Raw genomic sequence first — 22,429 nt, 5'->3', positions numbered from 1 at the left:
TTGAGGTTCCCTGAGTGGCCGGGCCTTTGTTAATAGTGTTGATTCTCTGTCTGCAATGCTTTGTTGTTTTGAAGACACTTTGATCCATGTCTCTCCAGAGAGATGTGTACCACGTGTTCTGTACTTGGTTCTCATTATGTTTGCCCTGTAGTACACAGTATGACACTTTTACAGACAGCTTTTTAGAGATAAATATTTAATGGAAAGTGCCTTTTCCTGTGTCTCTAATGTCCTACATTCTTTGGCAAGATACAAGTTACAGCAGCAATATACAGAATTGACTCTGAGTTTGAGCATATGCAATCAGGTTAAAAAAAATCATTACTGGAACCTTTTAACATATGTATTTATTTACAGAAGCTTTTTATTTAATGAACCAATTATATAGTTTGCATCAACATGTTTATGTACATAACAGGTTATGTAATGTCGGCTCAGTATAATGTCTCTCATACTACCCCCAACTGACTGTGGAACTGCAGTGAAGCTAAGTTTAAAATGATCCCCAAGCTTTGTGCTTTTTAATAGACTGCTGCAACTCGGCTGATCTTTTAAACTTTAATTCAGTTGAGATCTGCCTGCTATCTCTTGACATGGTGACAACATCCTCACTTATAAGTCAATGTCATGAGTCCAAAGAACCACTCTAGGGATCTGAGCACATAATTTAGGCTGAAACTTGTATGCAGCAATATCAGGAAACCTGCGCTATTTATGAGACATTAAACTGAGGTTTTAAGATGAATGTAAAGAAGCATTAAGAATTGATATTGATGTGAAAAAGTGAGAAGGTGAGCCTCATCTCATCTGGCTGCTTATTTCTGTGTTTTGAGTGACTATGAGAAGATCCAGTGACACTATTGAAAAATCAGGGAGTATCCCAAACATTATTCCACAATGAACTAAGACAGCAGGAGAAAACAGATGAATGGCCAATTCTTTATCTCATGGGGAATCTTTGTCTATTTATTGTGCTTTACACATCTGCAGGACATCCATTAGCAATTTACAGCTGGGGAAGCATTTCTGCTATAGAGTGACTGTTGTAAAAAATGCAGCAGCTGACTTGCACTGAGCAAGTTCCCACAGACAGTAATACGGAGCATTGAAGATCATCATCAAATCCCTCCCATGTGGAAACAGGTCACTCAACCTGTCAATTCTACACCAACCCCTCACAGATCATCCCATCCAGACCCACCCCATCCCTGTATTTCCCATAGCTAACCCACACAGCCTGCACATCCCCTGGACACTATCTGCACTTTAGCATGGCCAATCCACACTAACCTGTACATCTTTGGAACTGTGGGAGGAAACTAAAGCGAATGGAGGGACATGGGGAGAATGCGCAAACTCCACACAGACATGCCCAAGGGTTGAATTAAACCCAGGATCTTGGTGCTGTGAGGCAGCAGTGCTAACCATTGAGCCATTGTGCTGTCTTTGTTGGATAAATATTGATCAGGACACATGATATAATTACCTTGCTCCTCTTCAGCTCTTGTGTCCAGCATGGATGGTAGATTGGGCCTAGACTTTAATTTTTCATCTGAAAGACTATGTCCCTGACAGCCCAGTCAATTTGTGCTCTGCTCTCCCAAGTGGGACTTGAACTCAAATGTCTGAATCAGAAAATAAAAAGCTACCATAGCTAGGACAGCAAGAGTCATGGCATTTCAAAGTCATTAGTGGATGAAAAGCTTTCACATAAATAAGTGGAAGGAATTTATTGTTAGAAAAAGAAACAAGCATTTGGATCGAAGCCGGAAACATATGATGAATTATTACGGAACATTATTTTCCTTGTCTTGTGTCCTAGTAAACAATTCTGAGAGATAGAAATGATTGCAGATGCTGGAAGTGAGAGTCGATAAAATGTGGAGCTGGAGGAATGCAGCAGGTCAGACAGAATCCGAGGAGCAGGAAATTTGATGCTCTGGATCTAGACCCTTCACCAGGTTCTGATATAGGATCCAGACCTGAAACATCGACTTTCCTGCTCCTCAGTTGCTCTATAGAAATCTGATGGTGGTTTTTAGGATACTGTGATGCATAAAACCAGAAACAACTGTTTTCTCACTAGTTGGGAACCCTGTAAAGTAGAGATATTTTCTGACTATAATCAGCATAGTTACAGAGAATACAATCTAAAGCACTTCTTTGGTAGATTACAATGAATGTTATAATTGTTGGACGTTTTGGAATTAATTTTTCTACCTTAATGTTCTTTGCAACAACCAATACCTTATTCAATGAGTGACGGCCAATGCTTGAAGTCTAATTCTAATCTTCTCTCTTTCAGGTGATTCTAATCCTTACAAAGCTGTATGACTACAACCTTGGCAGTGTCACAGAAAGCTCACTTTGGAGGTAAGCTTATGTGAAAGGGCAAAAACACAGCATGCTAGTGAATTCACTGGGAGCAGATGTTCATTGTTTAATCTGGAGTGAAATATTAAGGAGACAGGGACAGCTTGTGGTTATCCTGAAGCATTAAGTAGAGCAACTTCTTGTGTCTCTCGACGGCAACTGGTGTGTTGGAACTGAATTGATGTGATTCAAACAGTGCAGAGATTGTCACTGAGAAAATGTTTCTTATGTCTATTGGTATCAAAAATGTGACTGCAGCGACAAAGTATAAGATATGTTGATGTGAGAATCATTCAAAGTGATGGCTTACAGCAAGTAATGTTTTGTAGAATTTGTAAAATTTTTGGTGGAAAAATACTGACAAAACAGGTGATTAAGCATAATGTGGCTATATTAGTGTTCTATCTGTACCATGCATACAGTCATGTGTCACCCAAATATTGGAGATGCCAAACAAAAGTCTGAATGGAATGGGGGTGTTTTAATCTGCCTGACAGTAAGACAGAAAATTCTGAGAACAATGCCTCATTGTCAAAGAGAGTGGTGCATTATGGAATAAGCTGCTAGAGGAAGTGGTAGATGTTACAGCAGTTAAGAGACATTTGGACAGGTACATGGATAAGCAAAAGTTTGGACGGATATGGGTCAAATGCAGGAAAGTGGGGCTAGTTTAGTTTGGGAAACTTGTCAACATGGACTCGTTGGGCGGACTGTTCTCATGTTGTATGACTCTATAAATACTGCTTACAGTGGACTGATCTGAAGTGTTGTATATGCTGTGAACGAACCAATACTGGCAACAGTGTGGCCAAATGTGTAGGTTGAATATAGTACAATTGTAGCCCTGATGTAGAGTATTGAACACCACTGTCTCTCCTTATTTTTCAGTGCAATAGCTTGTGATAGCATTAATACTCAAACATATCAGTTTGATGAATAGTAATTATTATTACAGGACCCGAAGAAGTTCCAGTTGTAATTCATTCTATCTGCATGTGATATTAAAAAGTGAAAATTAATTCAAAATTTGATTGTTTCATCCACATAAAAAAGATTGTTTAATGCACCTGTTTAAAATATCCCTGGTGAAGATGTTAAATGTCTGTACACTAACATTATTAACGGTGAGTTCCATTTTCCACTGAAACAAAAAAATGTTTAAAATGTAAATCTTTGACTAAATGAACGAAAATCTTAATCCTGAAGATGTCGACGGTTGCAGGACAGTTATGCCAAATGCGAAGTTAAAGGTGTGGAAGACTTTTTTAAGGCAGCAGCCTTCATGTTATTTTCCCTTTTGCAGCATTGTGTAAACATTGGCTCCAACTTGGAGCATAATGCCAGAGGACCACTTTCCCATGAGACAGATGTTCATTGTTTAATCTAGAGTGAAATATTAAGGAGACAGGGTGGTTGTTTAATTTGTGGGTTACTATGCCTCAGGTGAGGGAAGAGATTGAGAAGAAGAGTCACTCATGGTAACCCCAGCCAGTGTGGGAACTGAACACATGCTGGTGGTGTTATATAGTATCTCAAAATAGCCGTCCTGCCAACCCAGCTAACCGAAATCAAAAATTGTTGACATGATAAGTTTGGGCTATGGGGGGAGGGTTTTGGGGACATATGCAATGATCCATGAATACACTGGACAGAAAACCTGTTGTTAAGGAGCTGGGTATCAAGTACTGATCGATGTCGGGGAAAGTAGGATAGACTTGCATAGATCTATAGTCATTAATAGAGTCTTTTTTGACAAAACATTTTAAACTGGGCCCTTAAGCAATCCCAATGCAAGCAGTTGGCCTAGTTTGAGATGCACTAGGCAGACAGTAATAATTCTCATACCTGGAGCCCATCACTGAACATCACTTTTATTACAATTGAGACACACATAACCGTTCTGTTAATCGCATTGCAAATATTACGGATAAACAGGTGGAGGGTATGGTCTGATTAAATATTTTGAGAGCATGTAAACAGGAAATGGTAACAGTTCTTGTGGTTCTTTGGTTAACCAGTTAAGCAGTCAATTTCATTACTCGAAACAGGAACTGCTGGGACACTGGCTTGGCAAGTTGGAAGCAGACATTTAAACTTTGCTTTGTCTTAGTATAACTATTCCTGAAGGCATATCGAACCCACAGCACACGGGGTAAGGACATAGCTCTCAAATTCAGCCCAGCCAGAACAGAGACTGAACCACATGTCACTAATCTGATCCACATCAGCCATCCAACATGCACTTTGCACTAAATCTCATATGCTGGAAGCGATGAATAGTGATTGTACCCACCACATGACTGACCAGAAGTCTATCCCCCGTTAATGAAATGTGAGGCTGGATGAACACAGCAGGCCCAGCAGCATCTCAGGAGCACAAAAGCTGACGATTCAGGCCTAGACCCTTCATCAGAGAGGGGGATGGGGTGAGGGTTCTGGAATAAATAGGGAGAGAGGGGGAGGCGGACCGAAGATGGAGAGTAAAGAAGATAGGTGGAGAGGAGAGTATAGGTGGGGAGGTAGGGAGGGGATAGGTCAGTCCAGGGAAGACGGACAGGTCAAGGAGGTGGGATGAGGTTGGTAGGTAGGAGAAGGAGGTGCGGCTTGGGGTGGGAGGAAGGGATGGGTGAGAGGAAGAACAGGTTAGGGAGGCAGAGACAGGTTGGACTGGTTTTGGGATGCAGTGGGTGAAGGGGAAGAGCTGGGCTGGTTGTGTGGTGCAGTGGGGGGAGGGGACGAACTGGGCTGGTTTTGGGATGTGGTGGGGGAAGGGAAGATTTTGAAGCTGGTGAAGTCCACATTGATACCATTGGGCTGCAGGGTTCCCAAGCAGAATATGAGTTGCTGTTCCTGCAACCTTCGGGTGGCATCATTGTGGCACTGCAGGAGGCCCATGATGGACATGTCATCTAAAGAATGGGAGGGGGAGTGGAAATGGTTTGCGACTGGGAGGTGCAGTTGTTTATTGCAAACCGAGCGGAGGTGTTCTGCAAAGCGGTCCCCAAGCCTCCGCTTGGTTTCCCCAATGTAGAGGAAGCCACACCGGGTACAGTGGATGCAGTATACCACATTGGCAGATGTGCAGGTCAACCTCTGCTTAATGTGGAAAGTCATCTTGGGTCTGGGATAGGGGTGAGGGAGGAGGTGTGGGGGCAAGTGTAGCATTTCCTGCGTTTGCAGACGAAGGTGCTGGGTGTGGTGGGGTTGGAGGGCAGTGTGGAGCGAACATGGGAGTCACGGAGAGAGTGGTCTCTCCGGAAAGCAGACAGGGGTGGGGATGGAAAAATATCTTGGGTGGGGGGGTCGGATTGTAGATGGTGGAAGTGTCGGAGGATGATGCGTTGTATCCGGAGGTTGGTGGGGTGTTGTTTGAGAACGAGGGGGATCCTCTTTGGGCGGTTGTGGTGGGGGCGGGGTGTGAGGGATGTGTTGCGGGAAATGCGGGAGACGCGGTCAAGGGCGTTCTCGACCACTGTGGGGGGAAATGTTGCGGTCCTTGAAGAACTTGGACATCTGGGATGTGCGGCAGTGGAATGCCTCATCGTGGGAGCAGATGCGGCGGAGGCGGAGGAATTGGGAATAGGGGATGGAATTTTTGCAGGAGGGTGGGTGGGAGGAGGTGTATTCTAGGTAGCTGTGGGAGTCGGTGGGCTTGAAATGGACATCAGTTACAAGCTGGTTGCCTGAGATGGAGACTGAGAGGTCCAGGAAGGTGAGGGATGTGCTGGAGATAGCCCAGGCGAACTGAAGGTTGGGGTGGAAGGTTCCACTCCCCCTCCCATTCTTTAGACGACATGTCCATCATGGGCCTCCTGCAGTGCCACAATGATGTCACCCGAAGGTTGCAGGAACAGCAACTCATATTCTGCTTGGGAACCCTGCAGCCCAATGGTATGAATGTGGACTTCACCAGCTTCAAAATTTCCCCTTTCCCACCGCATCCCAAAACCAGCCCAGTTCGTCTCCTCCCCCCACTGCACCACACAACCAGCCCAGCTCTTCCCCCCCACCCACTGCATCCCAAAACCAGTCCAACCTGTCTCTGCCTTCCTAACCTGTTCTTCCTCTCACCCATCCCTTCCTCCCACCCCAAGCCGCACCTCCACCTCCTACCTATTAACCTCATCCCATCTCCTTGACCTGTCCGCCTTCCCTGGACTGACCTATCCCTTCCCTACCTCCCCACCTATACTCTCCTCTCCACCTATCTTCTTTTCTCTCCATCTTCGGTCCGCCTCCCCCTCTCTCCCTATTTATTCCAGAACCCTCACCCCATCCCCCTCTCTGATGAAGGGTCTAGGCCTGAAACGTCAGCTTTTGTGCTCCTGAGATGCTGCTTGGCCTGCTGTGTTCATCCAGCCTCACATTTCGTTATCTTGGATTCTCCAGCATCTGCAGTTCCCATTATCACTCACACATTATTGACTTTGCTGGTCCTCTGGGTGATTCCCGGTAAGATACTCTACTGGGCTTTTCACATAAGCACAAGTTAAATCCAGGTGAAGCATCATTTAATTCAGTTTAGCTCACTGATTTGGTAAGAAATGTGATAGGTTCTGCCTAAACCAGCTCTTCCTGACCTCACCCTGAACTCATCTTTCACTAGTTTAGTTTTGTACCTTGATTTATCATGATACACCTTTGTTTACTTTTCTACGCAACAAATACCTTAAACTAAAATAAAAATAAAGAACTGCACATGCTGGAAATCTGAAACAAAAGCAGAAATTCCTAGAGAAACTCAACAGGTCTGTCAGCATCTGTGGAGAGAAAGTAGAGTTAATGCTTTGAATCCAGTGGCTCTTCTTCAGAAGCCAGCACCTTACACACCTCTGCCATCTCCCTTTTTATTTCAGATTCTATAAATAAAATAATTCTGCAGCAATAGATTTGTGTCTTGTTTCATTCATCGCCATCTGGATTGGAACACAGTTATCAATAATCTAATGATCTTCCTTCATACTGTGGTACAGACTCATCCTTACTTCATGTGTTTTAGCAATACTCTGATCAAGATGTTTATGAAGCTTAATTGTGCCAATGAAAAGTCATCATACTCTTCATCTATATCATGCATCCCAAGGCTAGCAATTGGTCTAGTTTGTGAAACACTTGGCGAACAGTAATAATATAGCACATCTGGGTGCTCTTCACTGGACATCACTTTATACTCATCTCCCCATCCCCCTTTTCTGATGAAGGGTCTAGGCCTGAAATGTCAGCTTTTGTGCTCCTAATATTCTGCTTGGCCTGCTGTGTTCATCCAGCTTCACACTTTGTTATCTCAGATTCTCCAGCATCTGCAGTTCCCATTATCTCTGATCACACCTCTGCCATTCTGTGTCAATTATCTCTTCTCAAAGTGAATGGATCAAGAGGTGCAGTGTCTTTTTTGTCAACTTAACTGGCTGTCACAAGGAGGGAGTTGCTACTTCTCTGCCAGGGTTTGAATCTTCTATTTTTGTTGGGCTCTTCAGGAATAATCTGACCAGAATATTTTAAGGCTTAAGCGTGATGTTGTCTGGATTGTAGTCTACAGGTTTAGCTATATTGTTGTAAAGGAGCTATATCGTTGCTTTAGTTACACTATTCAGCAGTCCATTTCTCATAAGGAAACACATTTTTGACATGCCATATATTATATTAACAGTAAATATATTATATATATACAAACTGGACCAATTGCTAGCCTTCGGATATAAGATATAGATGAAGAGTATGATGGCTTTTCATTGGCACAATTAAGCTCCATAAATATCTTGATCAGAGTATTGTTAAAACACATGAAGTAAGGATGAGTCTGTACCACAGTATGAAGGAAGATCATTAGGTTATTGATAACTGTGTTCAAATCCAGGTGGCGATGAATGAAACAAGACACAAATCTATTGCTTCAGAACTGTTTTATTTACAGAATGCAGCATTAAGCATGCAGTTCTTATCGTGCAGTGGGTAGTGCTCCTGCCTCCCTCTGAGCCAAAACTTCTGGGGTTGAAGACCCAATCCAGGACTTTGTGGTGGAAAGAATCATGTTCATACTGTGTCCAATGAAGCAGAGAATCAGCTTGTAAATCTTTCCAATACATAGCCCTGGCAACCAATAACAGTGGGATAGATGTGATAATGCTGGAGAGTCCAGGATAGCGGAGTGTGGGGCTGGATGGGCACAGCGGGCCGGGCAGCATCTCAGGGGCACGGGGGCTGGTGTTTCGGGCCCGGACCCTTCGTCGGGGAGGGGGGTGGGGAGAGGGTTCTGGAGTGGGTGGGTGTGGGGAGATGGACCGGGGATGGATGGGGGGGGGATGGGTGGAGAGGAGAGTGTGGGTGGGGAGGTGGGGAGGGGATAGGTCAGTCTCCCCCTCCCACACTGCATCCCAAAACCAGCCCAGCTCGTCCCCGCCTCCCTAACCTGTTCTTCCTCTCACCTATCCCTTCCTCCCACCTCAAGCTACACCTCCATTTCCCACCTACTAACCTCATCCCGCCTCCTTGACCTGTCCGTCCTCCCCGGACTGACCTATCCCCTCCCCACCTCCCCATCTATACTCTCCTCTCCACCTGTCTTCTCCTCTATCCATCTTCGGTCCGCCTCCCCCTCTCTCCCTATTTATTTCAGAATCCTCTCCCCATTCCCCTGTCTGATGAAGGGTCTAGGCCCGAACGTCAGCTTTTGTGCTCCTGAGATGCTGCTGGGCCTGCTGTGTTCATCCAGCCTCACATTTTATTGTCAATAATGTATGATGTGGATTATTATTAGTGCGTTTGTAATCTCTACAGATCAGCAATCAAGCAGCATGATCTTTCTTGCCAATATCCAAAGATATGGAAAGACTTGCAGGTTGGGGGAATTGGCCATACTAAATTGCCCATAGTGTCCAGGGAATTGCAGGCTAGGTGGGTTAGCCATGGGAAAATGCAAGGTTACATGGATAGGGTAAGAAGGTGTGTCTGGGTGGGATGATCTTCTGAGGGGCAGTATGGACTCGAAGGGCCGAATTGTCTGCTTCCACACTGTAAGGATTCTGTGATTCTTTGAATGCCCAGTGAAAAATGCTTTCTGCACTGTTCATGCTGCTTGTCTGTGCAAATTGATTCAGTTTTTCAAAAGAGGTCTATGAGACAGACCAAGCTTTGACACTCAGGTGAAATTTCGTCTTTCTGTCATTGCTGACAGTATTAGCAGGAACAATATAAGGTATTTCAAAGAAAAATGAAAACACATTTGATTATGTATAATTTTTTTTCGAAATTATGCCAGCCCAGTAATAATCCACGGCAGACCTGACAGCATCCGTGGAAAGAAAGCAGAATTAAAGTTTTGAGTCCAGTGACATTTCATCAGAATGGTTCTTAAGAAATGTTTGATTCTAAAGAAGGGCCATTGAACCCGAAACATTCACTCCGATTCTCTCTCTATACCTTCTTTGCAGTCGTAACTTTGTATCCCTCACTCTGTTCTATCACCTTGTGATCTTTGTATGTTAAGATCTGCCTGTACCAAACACAAAACAAAATTTTCACTCTACTAAGGTACATGAGACAATAATAAATCAATTCAAATCAAGTCAAATGTTGCCAAACCGGCTGAGTAGCTCCAGAAATTTCTGTTTTTGTTTCAGATGGCCAATGTTGTCAGTTCTTTGTTTTATTTCATTCCCATGCTAACCCTGTTTGACAAAACAACTGAGAAGCTCCACCAAGATACTTTCTCAACTGCAACTCATACTGAATGAACAGTATTTCCTTCAGTTTGTGAGAAGTGTACCAAGAGAGTAAGTTTATTTTGCAAGTGTATGTTAGAAAGTGGTTCTGGAATGTAAAATTCATGCAAAGAGGGAGTTGGAACACAAGGATAAATAAAATTCATGGCAGCTGTTTCAGTCTGTGTTCTCAAACAGTGTAACACACTTCGCATTGTCCAATGGTAGCACAGTATGGTGTCTGACTCAACATCTGCTGGTATTTCCCATCCAACTTCCAATCTGCTGACATTCACTCAATTTGCATCACACTTTACTGAGCATTATCCAATATGCTCACAAATGACCATCCAATCCCCAAGTTGCCAGCTCCTGCCTAAATCTAGATCTGACGTTGCCAGTGATGCCCCTGTGCTAACTTGTGGTGGTATGGCTGCATTTCCCTTAAGACAAGTAAAAAGAGAAGAACTGGTAAAATAAAATAGCAGCAGATGGCCAGAGGAGCAAAGGAGTGAAGAACGCGACAGAAAGTAAAGATGTGGGGGATGGATAAAAATATTTGGGAAGACAGTGTGTTATCAGAAATTCTAGAATATGCAAATATTTAAGATGTAGTATTTAAAAACAAATTCCAGGTTTTATTGATTGATTTGTGTCTGCACTAACAATGTTGCAACAATTAACAACAATAAACAAGAATAATAAAACTTTACCGACATTGTTACTGCACAGGCACCAAACGTCAGGACTTATGAGTTGTTCACACTTTCTGAACACACTTATTGCTGCTCTGGCCTTCTCATAGCTCTAGTCGGGTGTGTGCATCTATGTCAGTACCTTGTGAGATTTGCACATTCAACTGTTTTGCCATCACTTCATGGAACTGATTCAATAATTTTACGCATTTTAAATGCCATTAACCTTCGTAAGTGCACTTCAACTGTTCTGTCAGTTCAACACATGGCTGTAAAATTTGTCTGGCACCTGTGGATGGTAACATTTCAGTGACATGGCATTCAGAAAAGAGTTCTGGTGCTGGTGGAATGAGTCACTGGAGATCCTCACAGATACGATTATGAACATTGGTACTTAATTTGTGACCCATGTTTTCCTGTGGAGGAGTGAGAAAGACACACATTTACATTGTCACATCCTCATGGATGCCAAAGCATAAGCAGCAAATTTCAATATGTTTCAATTGAAGTTCTTGTCATTGAGTAAGCTCACATAGCAACCAGTGCGCACACAGAACAAATAATCCATTGAAGGTTTCTCACTATTTCTGCAGAGAGGACCTTTGCAACTTTTTATCTAGGGTTCAGGTAGGGTGGGTAGGCGTTAAATGCAGCCCTATTCCTTTAATATTATGGAAAGATGTTAGAAGTACCATTCAACACAAACCTGACACTGAGCAACATCAGCACAGATTGGGGCATGACCTTGATCAGATGTGGGTTTTAAGGCAATCTTAAGTGAAGAGAGTAAAGTGGACTTGTTGAGAGATGTAGTGAAGGCATTTCAGACCTTAGGTTCTCAGTGATTGAGAGCCCAGGCATGTGTTCAGGGTCTGTGATATGCAGGAAGCCATGTGTGGGGGAGCTCAGCTATATCGGACTATAGCACAGTTGGAACTGTTTAGAGATCTGGTTTGGTATGCCATGGATGGTGCAAAAACAGAAATGGAAATTTTGATATAAAAACAAATTAAAATTCAATTGAAGTTGAAAGTGTCACCGTGAAGCGGCTAGTTTTTGACTGGGGATAAAGCAGTTGAGAAATCGTCCCTATAAACCAATAATGTGAGGACAGCTGCCATGTATGATTGGTCTGGGTGCTCAGTCCATTCATTAACTATGAGACACTGTGTTATTTTCTCAAGATCCTCATTGCATTTTGAAGTCCTTCAACATTAAGGTGCCCGAATGCTATTGAAGGCACATGTTTAGCTGATTTATATTTCCCCCTTTTACTTTCCATTCTTTCACAGGCTGTTGCCAGTGTTAGTTGGGCTAGTATTTGTTGTTTAACCTTAACTGCCCCTGAGAACTGCCTGTTGTGGTCGTTAGACTGTAGGGGCATTCACAGAGCCATAGAGTCATACAGCAAGGAAACAGACCATTCAGTACAAGAGTCCATGCCGAACAAAATCACAAATTAAACTAGCCCCACCCATCTGCTTCTGGCCCATATCCCTCCAAACCTTTCCTATTCATTATTTATCCAAATGTCTTTTAAACATTGCAATAGTTCCCACATCCACTACTTCCTCAGGAAGTTCATTCCACAAGCTCATTCCATCCATTATCAGCAATCACTCACAAATTCCATGTCCCTGTGTGGCTAATAAGCCCGATCTTAGAGCCCCATCGCTAACCACACACTTGGCAGCTGTTTCCAGGAGATGGAAGTAGCCCTTGGCCTTGAGATGACTGGCATTCCTTTCTCTGGTTTCTTTTCCAAATTTTGTCTTGTCAATGAGTGTTCTCAAAGAATAGTGCCCCTTCATACAGGGGATTCCTCCAAGTTGATTTCTTCTGAATGAAGGTCTCCCATGTGTTAACATCTATGGTGTATTTCCTGAGGGAAGCGTTCAGGGAGTCTTTGAAATGCTTCCTTTGTCCACCTCTCATTTGAGTTCCTTCCTTGAGCTGGGTGAAGAAGATTTGCTTTGGCAGTTAGACCCGAGGCATCCTAAACATGGCCAGCCCAGTGGAGTTGGTTTCAGATGGGCTCAATGCTGGTGCTATCACCTCCTTCATGGATGCTGATGTTAGTATGCCTGTCCTCCCAGCAAATGTGGTGATTCCATCTCTGAAAGTGTTTATGGTCCTTCTCAAGGGAATTGACTTGGCGCCTTTTCGTAGCTCAAGCCTCAGAGCCAAACATAAGTGTTGGGAAAGATGATTGCCTCATATACAAGGTAAAGCACGGATGTCATGGCCATTGGAAACTCTTACCCTTAGGCATCCAATGGCTGCAATTAAGGATTGGATGTGATGCTGAATCTTCACATTGATGTCAGCCTTAGCTGAGAGGCACCTTTCCAGGTAGGGGAAATGCTCCATATTTAGGAGGATTTATCCCTTGATTATTTTCTCCTGTTTGTGGCTTTTTAAAGATCTATGAACCTGAACCCTCAACTCTCTTTGGACATCCACTGTATTTAACTTTAAACCATCCAGGATGCTCCCTGGTGTATCCTTTTTCATTCCAAAATGGATAAACTCACATTTGTTTACATTGAATTCCATCTGTCCATTCACTTAGTCTATCAATATCCTTTGTAACCATCATCGATACTGTCTACAATGCAGCCTTACTTTGAGCTATCAGAATATTTGGATATATGACTTTCTATGCTGTTTTTCCAGTCACTAATAAATAAATAACATGAATAACTCAGGCCCTGACATAGATTCTTGTGGGACACTTCTAGTCACATCCTATCAAGGTGAGTACTTACCTATTATCTCTACCTTCTGTTGCCTGCCCTTCAACCAACTTCCCAGCCATGTTGGTAATCTGCCCTCAATTCCATCTTAGTAAACAAGTTTCCTGTATGGGACTTTATAAAATGTCTTAAGGAAGCCTATATAAACAACACCCATTGTTATTCCCCTGTCCACTACTTTAGTCACTGCTTAAAAAACTTCTGTGAGGTTTCTCAGGCATGATCTACCCATCATGTATCCGTGCTGACTCTTCATGAGGCAGTCAGTTACCCTACCCTTGACTATCAACTCCAACAATTTTCCCACAACAGATGTTGGGCTAACTGGTCTGTAATTCTCTGGTTTACCTTCTTCACCCTTCTTAAACAAAAATAGGATAATATGCAATTTTCCAAACCTGTGGGATAACTCCTTTATTGAATGAAATCTGAACGATTATACTTAGGGTGGTTGCAATGTGCTCCGCTTCTTCCTTAAACACCCTTGAATAAAAATTGTCAGACCCCAGGAATTCGTCACCATTTAATTCCATTAATTTCCTCATTACCAATGTTTGACTTTATGTTAATTTTATGCACACTTGTTTCTGAACCACTATTAATTTCCTTGGGATTTCCAGTAAGTTATCCTCCTTTTTTCCTGTATATAGTGGAACAAATATCTGCCATTTGCAAATTGGTTGCTATATTCCCTATAACTTTAACTTCACTTCCAAAAGTACTTCAGGGCTTTTGAAGATCCTGAGGCCATGAATGGACTGTAAGTATTTCTTTATTTCTTCTCTAAAATGATGAATGCAACAGTAAACAAGGCTGTGTCTTCAGACAAATGATCTAAACATAACATTACCCTTTGTAGATGACAGAACTAAGAAAGTATCTTCAACAAAAACAAAAGCAACAGGACACTTAGGAGACAACATGCTTGGAGCTGGATAAACACAGCAGGTGAGGCAGCATCAGAGAAGCAGGAAAGTTGATGTTTCGGGTCAGAGCCCTTCTTCAGAAGACATTGATATGCAGAGGAATCTCAGAGTGCAAGTCTACAGCTCCCTGAAAGTGATAATGCAGGTGGATAGGGTGCTAACGAAGGTATACAGCACACTTGTCTTTGTCTGTTGCAGTTTTGAAGGTAAAGGTTGACAAGGCATTTTGCAGCTGTATAAAACTTCAGTCAGGTCACATTTGGAGTATTGTGTGCAGTTCTTGTTGCCACTCCACAGGAAGGATGTGGAGGCTTTCGAGAGGGTGCAAAGACATTCACTAGGAAGTTGGCCTGGGCTGGTGTGTATTAGCCTTTAGGAGAGATTGGACAAACTTGGATTGTTTTTGCTGGAGCATTTGAGGCTGAGGGTTGACCAGATTGAAATGTATAAAATCATGAGTGGCATGGGTAAAGTGGGTAGTCAGAGTCCGTTTCCCAAGATGAAAATGTCAAAAACCAGGGGGAGCAGGTTTAAGGTGAGAGAGGGCAAGTTTGAAGGGGATGTGCAAGGCAAGTTTTTTTTTCACAGAGGGTGGTAGGTGGCTGGAACGTGTTGCCAGGGGATGTGGTAGAAGCAGAGATGATAACAGTGTTTCAGAGACATTTGGACACACACAAGCAGGGAATATAAAGAAATGGACCATGTGCAGGCAGTTGGGATTAGTTTAGATTGGTATCATAGTCAGCACTAACGTGGTGGGCCGAACGGCCTGTTCCTGCACTATACTTTCTTCCTTCTGTGAAACTTAATTCATCATATAGGATGCTTCAAGCAAACGGACAGCTGGAGTAACTGATGAAGAGTCACTGGAGTCAAAATGTTAACTCTGCTTTCTCCCCACAGGAGCTGCCAGATCTGCTGAGTTTCACCAGAAATTTTTGTTTTTGTTTCAGATCCACAAATTCTTTTTATGATATATAGAGAGTAGACTTTTGTTCTACTAACATTCCTGGGATTTAACTCAGATCCCTGAAATAAAAAAGTCAGGATTTAATCCCCATCTCCTGATTGTGCTTCACTTCTTCAGTATGAAGTTCTGACCTAAATGTGTTTTACTTTGTGAGTTGATAACTTTATGCTGCAGTCCATTATTTCAATGTGTACTCATCTTGGCATGTACCATCTGTGAATATAACTTCTAATGACTGCTGTGTGTTTTTGATTTGAGGCTGAACAGTACTGAAAACAGATGTGGCTCCCAGGCAATGAGTCAGCTGTCAAGCACGTGTTCATGTGCCCAGATACTTTTTGCAAAAAGCATTCTTAAAAGGAGCTGCTTCTTATTAAAGGGATTCAATGCATCAACGTCAGGTCTTATGCTAATTTGCTATTGATGGCATCATGTCTGGACGACTTATAGAGCCACTTAGAGTATAAAAACAATTACACCAACATCACCTGGTGCCCATGCTTCTCAGCGACATTCAACCTAGGCTGTTTTAAATTTAAACACCCTGACAAATTCACATTGTTATAGTGGGCTCAGTTGTAGCAGGTCAACAAGAGTGCCAATGGAAAACACACTTAGGTCAGATGTTCATATGGGATAAATCAAGAGGATTAAGAAGTATGGATTGGAAAGGCATTTCAGCTGTGGCATCAGGGGCTCAGATAAAAGGTTCCTGCTGTCAGCTGATTATAAAGATCTGATGTGAAACTAGTTTTGACAGCTCTGTTGTGGCTGCTATGTGGCACAGGTCCTCCACCACTGTAATGGCCCTAATATAGCTCTATCTGCCCATGTCACTCAGGTACGCCGAAGAATGGTTCACGTAGAAAATGGAGGGAAATACATTTGATGCAACAGATTCTCGCTGAAGCTTGGGGTTAAACTAGATTGTGGGGCAGAATGGAAGGAAATCTCACAGTATCTCATGTAAAAGTGCCCAATTGTTAGACTGAATACCATTTGCAATAGTAACATAACTTGCCTTGATAAAGTGACAGGTTGCTGAGTTCAGTTAACACTTGGGTGAATAAATATGCTAGCCAGCAATGCACACATCCCAGGAATGATTTAAATATTTATTCATGCCTTTTGACATTTTTGATCAACTGCAAAAACTTGTTATTCAGCATGTTGACACACCATGCACACCATCTTTTGACATTCTTGATTACCTGGAATTATCTTACAATGATCTCTCTGCCTATAAATTCTGTGTCTGTGTGCTTCCCTCTACTTCACCTGACAAAGGAGTAGTGTGTCAAATGCTTATGATTTCAAATAAACCTGTGGGAACATAAGGTGTAGTGTGTCCTCTGATTTGATGAAATATTAAGTGTGATATGCTCTATATCAATCAGTAGTAATGGCTATTTACATTGCAACTAGTTATCTTGACTATTGATCCATATTGACTAAATGGCCAGAGATAGAGGCAATGGTCTAGAATCTGGGCTAAGAATAATGGCACTCTGGCAACATCTGCCATTATAATCATGTAAAATTGACAATGACTTCTCGCATACACACCCAAAGAGATAAGTGCTGAAATTCAGACGTTACAGGGTGTGCTGTTGCTGTCTTCATAGATGCTATCAAAACAGAATCACTGGTCATGGATTTAAACAATTCCACAACTGTTTTGGATCTAGGACTGATGGAAAAATTACAGCTTGTGCAATTAGTAGTATTTGAGTTTTAACAATAAATTGAGTCAAAATTACTGCTGCCCAGCCTCCTAACTATGAAAACTAATTTCCCAAATGTGCACATTTGAAGATTGCAGAATTTTCATTAAAATAACTTTTTTTTGTAACTTATACTTTGATATTTAATTTTCATCTAACTCCCAGGTGTAAATCTAAACTTTGTTTTCTGTGCAATGATATAAAATGATCTGCATTCCCCATCCATTATTTCCAGCTTTGTCATTGGTGAGAATCCTTCATTCTGATTAACTGAACAGGTTACCTGCTGCCTGCACTGTTGCTGGACATCACCATTCCCCCCGAGAAAGTTGTTAAATTCAAACTAACTTTCAAACTGCATTTACTTAGGTCAGAATTTCATGTAGAAGAATTGGAGAAGAGTAAAAAGATGTGCATTAAATTCTGAGACAGTAAGAACTGCAGATGCTGGAGTCAGAGATAACATATTGTGGAGATGGAGGAGCACAGCAGGACAGGGAACTTCAGAGGAGCAGGATTGTTGGCTTGCTGTGTTCATCCTGCTCCACATGGGCATTAATTTCTGACTTTTTATTTGAGGGATTGGAGCTCAAGAATCTGCATTCCAGTAAAACATTGAGTTAACCATTCTGTTGATCAGTGGCAAAGGTTAGCACTTCACCAATGACCACAAAACCTGAGCTATTGTCACAAACAGACCTGTCTATGGTAAAAACCAACTGAGTTAAAACTGCCTAAGAATGAGAAAATCAAGTTCATGTTTTTGCACCTTTCAAATGAAGAAGTCAGGCTTTTAAACTCGACATTTATTCAGAAGTGCCTTATCTGGGCTTGAAAATGTTGGAATAAATGCACTGATCCTATGCTAAGCTTCAAGGGAGAATGATGTAGATCAGAGATGTAGAAGTGATGCAGAAATATGTCTTTTTTGAGCATCGTGCGGGCACGCTGTGAGATTAAATGTGAAAGTACCCTGTTACCAGCTATTTTAATAACTGTCAGTCCATGCATACAGAAATTATTGTGTGCTCAACAGTCTCACAAAATACTGAATCTCCCAAAGCCCAACTTCATCAAACTTTATCAGCGATAATGGGAACTGCAGATGCTGGAGAATCCAAGATAACGAAATGTGAGGCTGGACGAACACAGCAGGCCCAGCAGCATCTCAGGAGCACAAAAGCTGATGTTTCAGGCCTAGACCCTTCATCAGAGAGGAGGATGGGGTGAGAGTTCTGGAATAAATAGGGAGAGAGGGGGAGGCGGACCGAAGATGGAGAGAAAAGAAGATAGGTGGAGAGGACAGTATAGGTGGGGAGGTGAGGAGGGGATAGGTCAGTCCAGGGAAGACGGACAGGTCAAGGAGGTGGCATGAGGTTAGTAGGTAGGAGATGGAGGTGTGGCTTGGGGTGGGAGGAAGGGATGGGTGAGAGGAAGAACAGGTTAGGGCGGCAGAGACAGATTGGACTGGTTTTGGGATGCAGTGGGTGGGGGGGAAGAGCTGGGCTGGTTGTGTGGTGCAGTGGGGGGAGGGGATAAACTGGGCTGGTTTTGGGATGTGGTGGGGGAAGGGGGAATTTTGAAGCTGGTGAAGTCCACATTGATACCATTGGGCTGCAGGGTTCCCAAGCAGAATATGAGTTGCTGTTACTGCAACCTTCGGGTGGCATCATTGTGGCACTGCAGGAGGCCCATGATGGACATGTCATCTAAAGAATGGGAGGGGGAGTGGAAATGGTTTGAGACTGGGAGGTGCAGTTGTTTATTGCGAACTGAGAGGAGGTGTTCTGCAAAGCGGTCCCCAAGCCTCCGCTTGGTTTCCCCAATGTAGAGGAAGCCACACCGGGTACAGTGGATGCAGTTACTGGTGTGGCTTCCTCTACATTGGGGAGACAAAGCGGAGGCTTGGGGACCGCTTTGCAGAACGCCTCTGCTCGGTTCGCAATAAACAACTGTACCTCCCAGTTGCAAACCATTTCCACTCCCCCTCCCATTCTTTAGATGACATGTCCATCATGGGCCTCCTGCAGTGCCACAATGATGCCACCCGAAGGTTGCAGGAACAGCAACTCATATTCCGCTTGGGAACCCTGCAGCCCAATGGTATCAATGTGGACTTCACCAGCTTCAAAATTTCCCCTTCCCCCGCCGCATCCCAAAACCAGCCCAGTTTGTCCCCTCCCCCCACTGCACCACACAACCAGCCCAGCTCTTCCCCTCCACCCACTGCATCCCAAAACCAGTCCAACCTGTCTCTGCCTCCCTAACCTGTTCTTCCTCTCACCCATCCCTTCCTCCCACCCCAAGCCGCACTTCCATCTCCTACCTACTAACCTCATCCTACCTCCTTGAACTGTCCGGCTTCCCTGGACTGACCTATCCCCTCCCTACCTCCCCACCTATACTGTCCTCTCCACCTATCTTCTTTTCTCTCCATCTTCGGTCCGCCTCCCCCTCTCTCCCTATTTATTCCAGAACCCTCACCCCATTCCCCTTTTCTGATGAAGGGTCTAGGCCCGAAACGTCAGCTTTTGTGCTCCTGAGATGCTGCTGGGCCTGCTGTCTTCATTAAACTTTATAATTTATTTAAAGTAGTATGTATGGGCTGATGAATAATTTATATGTTGTATTTCAAAGTTTTAATCTCTGTTCTCAGAGGCTATTGTTTCAATTCCTAGCAGGTTTAACCTGCTAAATGATTGCCTTTCTTTTGTTTTTAATCCTGACATACACTATTAGCTTTCTCTCTTGATCTCCTGATACACAAGGGGTCAAGGCTCCTGAACTGTTGACTACAAGTCAGTAATTTACCCACATGTTTATTCTTAATGAATCAGCCCTAACAGTGACTAACTGTACCGGGTGTGAAAACAGAGCACTGAGAATTCTGTTCCTCATACACAGCCAGTTGCAGAAAGGCAGCGACCTGCAATTATTTAGTGTCTTTTTCAAACTTGGAATTTTCCAGCCAATTGAATATTTTTGATCAGGTGTCAATGTTGTACAAGACACAGTGATACACTCTGTGAAGTCCTGCAGATATTAATTGGTGTATCACCTGATTTAAGCTCCTTTACTGGCATTAACTGAGGAAGAATTATTGGTACCTTACGTAAAAGACAGTATCTGTGAAACTGCAGCACTCCTTCAGATCAGGGCAGAGTTTATACATGTCTCAACTGGGAGCGTAGTGTCCTACCAACTGTTGGGTTACCTTAACGTTCCAGTGCAGAATTGAGGGAGTGATGGAATTCCAGTGCAGTAGTGAAGGATTGATGAAATTCCAGTGCAGTATCGAGGGAATGATGATATTCCAGTGCAGTATTGAGGGAGTGATGATTTTCCAGTGTCATGTTGAGGGAGTGATGATATTCCAGTGCAGCATTGAGTGAGTGATGATATTCTAGTGCCGTGTTGAGGGAGTGATGATATTCCAGTGCAGTATTGAGAAAGTCATGATATTGCACTGCCATATTGAGGGACTGACAATATTCCAGTGCATTATTGAGGGACTGATGATATTCCACTGCAGTATTGAGAAAGTCATGATATTGCATTGCCATATTGAGGGACTGACAATATTCCAGTGCATTATTGAGGGAGTGATGATATCCCAGTACAGTATTGAGGGAATGATGATGTTCCAGTGCAGTATTGAGGGAATGATGATGTTCCAGTGCAGTATTGTAGAAGCACCAATGCTCCTGAGCTGCACTAAGGGAGTGCCTGCACTCTAGTGCAATGGCTCAGGAGGGGCAGCTGACTCTCCAGTGCAGCACGTGGGACTTATTCATTGCAATTCATAAAACGGATGGGGGATCTTATAGAACCATATAACATTATGAAAGGAATAGATAGACCAGAAGCAAGGACATTGTTTCCACTGGCAGGAGGATACAGAACCAAGGGGCACAGCCTGAAAATAAGAGGAAGCAGATTTTGGACAGAGCTGAAGTGGAACTTCTCACCCACAGGGTTGTGAATCTGTGGAATTCCCTGCTCAGCGAAGCTGTTGAGGCTTCCTCATTGAATGTTTTTCGGGCAAAGATAGATTTTTAAACAGTGAAGGAATTAAGGGTTATGCTGAGAGGGTGGGTAAGTGGAGCTGAACCCGCAAAAAGATCAGACATGATCTTACAAGTTAATGTATGGTTTAGAAGGGGTGGACGCTGGGAAGTTGTTTCCGTTAGGCGGGGAGACTAGGACCCGTGGGCACAGCCTTAAAATTAGAGGGGGCAAATTTAAAACTGAAATGAGATGGCATTTCTTCAGCCAGAGAGTGGTGGGCTTGGAGAATTCATTGCCACAGAGTGCAGTGGAGGCCAGGACGTTGGATGCCTTCAAGGCAGAGATCGACAAATTCTTGATCTCAGAAGGAATCAAGGGCTACCGGGAGAGCGCAGGGAAGTGGAGGTGAAATGCCCATGAGCCATGATTTAAATGGCGGAGTGGACTTGATTGGCAGAATGGCCTTACTTCCACTCCCATGTCTTATGGTCTTATGAACTGTGGAGCGGGCTTGATGGGCCCGATGGCCTCCTCTTGCTCCTATTTTTTATAGTCTTATGTTCTTACGTTCACTCAGGGTGAGCACTGACAAACCAGTGTAACAGCACCATTGCAATTATAGTTCATTGCAGTGCCAATGAGGATGAACTGACACTGCAGCAGAATCCCAAGGCTGTGTTACATGTAGCAGGTGGGCTTTTGAAAAGGTTTCAGAAAGACCCAGTGGGACATTTATGAAGGCTACCAGGGAGTCTCCTTTGTCAGTCATCCACAGCCAACAAATGAAGTTAACTGTGAGAGAAACCCCAAGCGAGTATCTGAGAGATCACCGAAACCCCTGTGGTATTTGCTGAGTTTGTCTCTGATCCAGCTCCTAGTAACTGGGCATTCCCTCTTTTTTTGCTGGATTAAGAGCTGCGGCACAGTACGCTACAAGAATCATACCTTTCACCTCTTTAATACCAAGCAGATCAAACTGTTGCAGATTGATGCAAACCTGTTTAAAATTCCCTGGTTACCATGGAGAATTTAATTGCTCGGTTGATCTCGCCAAGCTTATTTATAGCCCCTGTTTAACGAAGCTGCCTGGAAGGATGGTTTTTGCTGTGTAAAATATTTATTCTTTGGTCTAATTGTACTGTGTCGACCTTTATTCAGCTCCTAAACTAATCTGCTTCAGCCATTTGATTAATTAATTTTCCATATGAAGAGTGGCTGATATTAAAGAGCAGGCATAACTGCAAAATATTAGTTTAAGAATTTTAATGACAGTCATG

General features: G+C 43.2%; 1 protein-coding gene across 2 annotated transcripts in view; it reads left to right on the top strand.

The window, feature by feature from the left end:
- LOC125462076 (VPS10 domain-containing receptor SorCS1-like) overlaps nucleotides 1-22,429 on the top strand; it is a 1,248,383-nt gene that overhangs the window by 409,259 nt on the left and 816,695 nt on the right. For both annotated transcript variants that reach the window (XM_059652946.1, XM_048551586.2), the window contains exon 2: nucleotides 2,306-2,373. In XM_059652946.1, coding sequence (XP_059508929.1) covers nucleotides 2,306-2,373 — 68 coding nt within the window. The remainder of the gene's footprint in view (nucleotides 1-2,305; nucleotides 2,374-22,429) is intronic.

This window comes from Stegostoma tigrinum, chromosome 20, assembly GCF_030684315.1.
Source record: "Stegostoma tigrinum isolate sSteTig4 chromosome 20, sSteTig4.hap1, whole genome shotgun sequence".
In the NCBI taxonomy this organism is placed as follows: domain Eukaryota; kingdom Metazoa; phylum Chordata; class Chondrichthyes; order Orectolobiformes; family Stegostomatidae; genus Stegostoma; species Stegostoma tigrinum.
The sequence above is the reverse complement of the archived record's forward strand: the minus strand, read 5'-3'. Positions and strand labels throughout refer to the sequence as shown.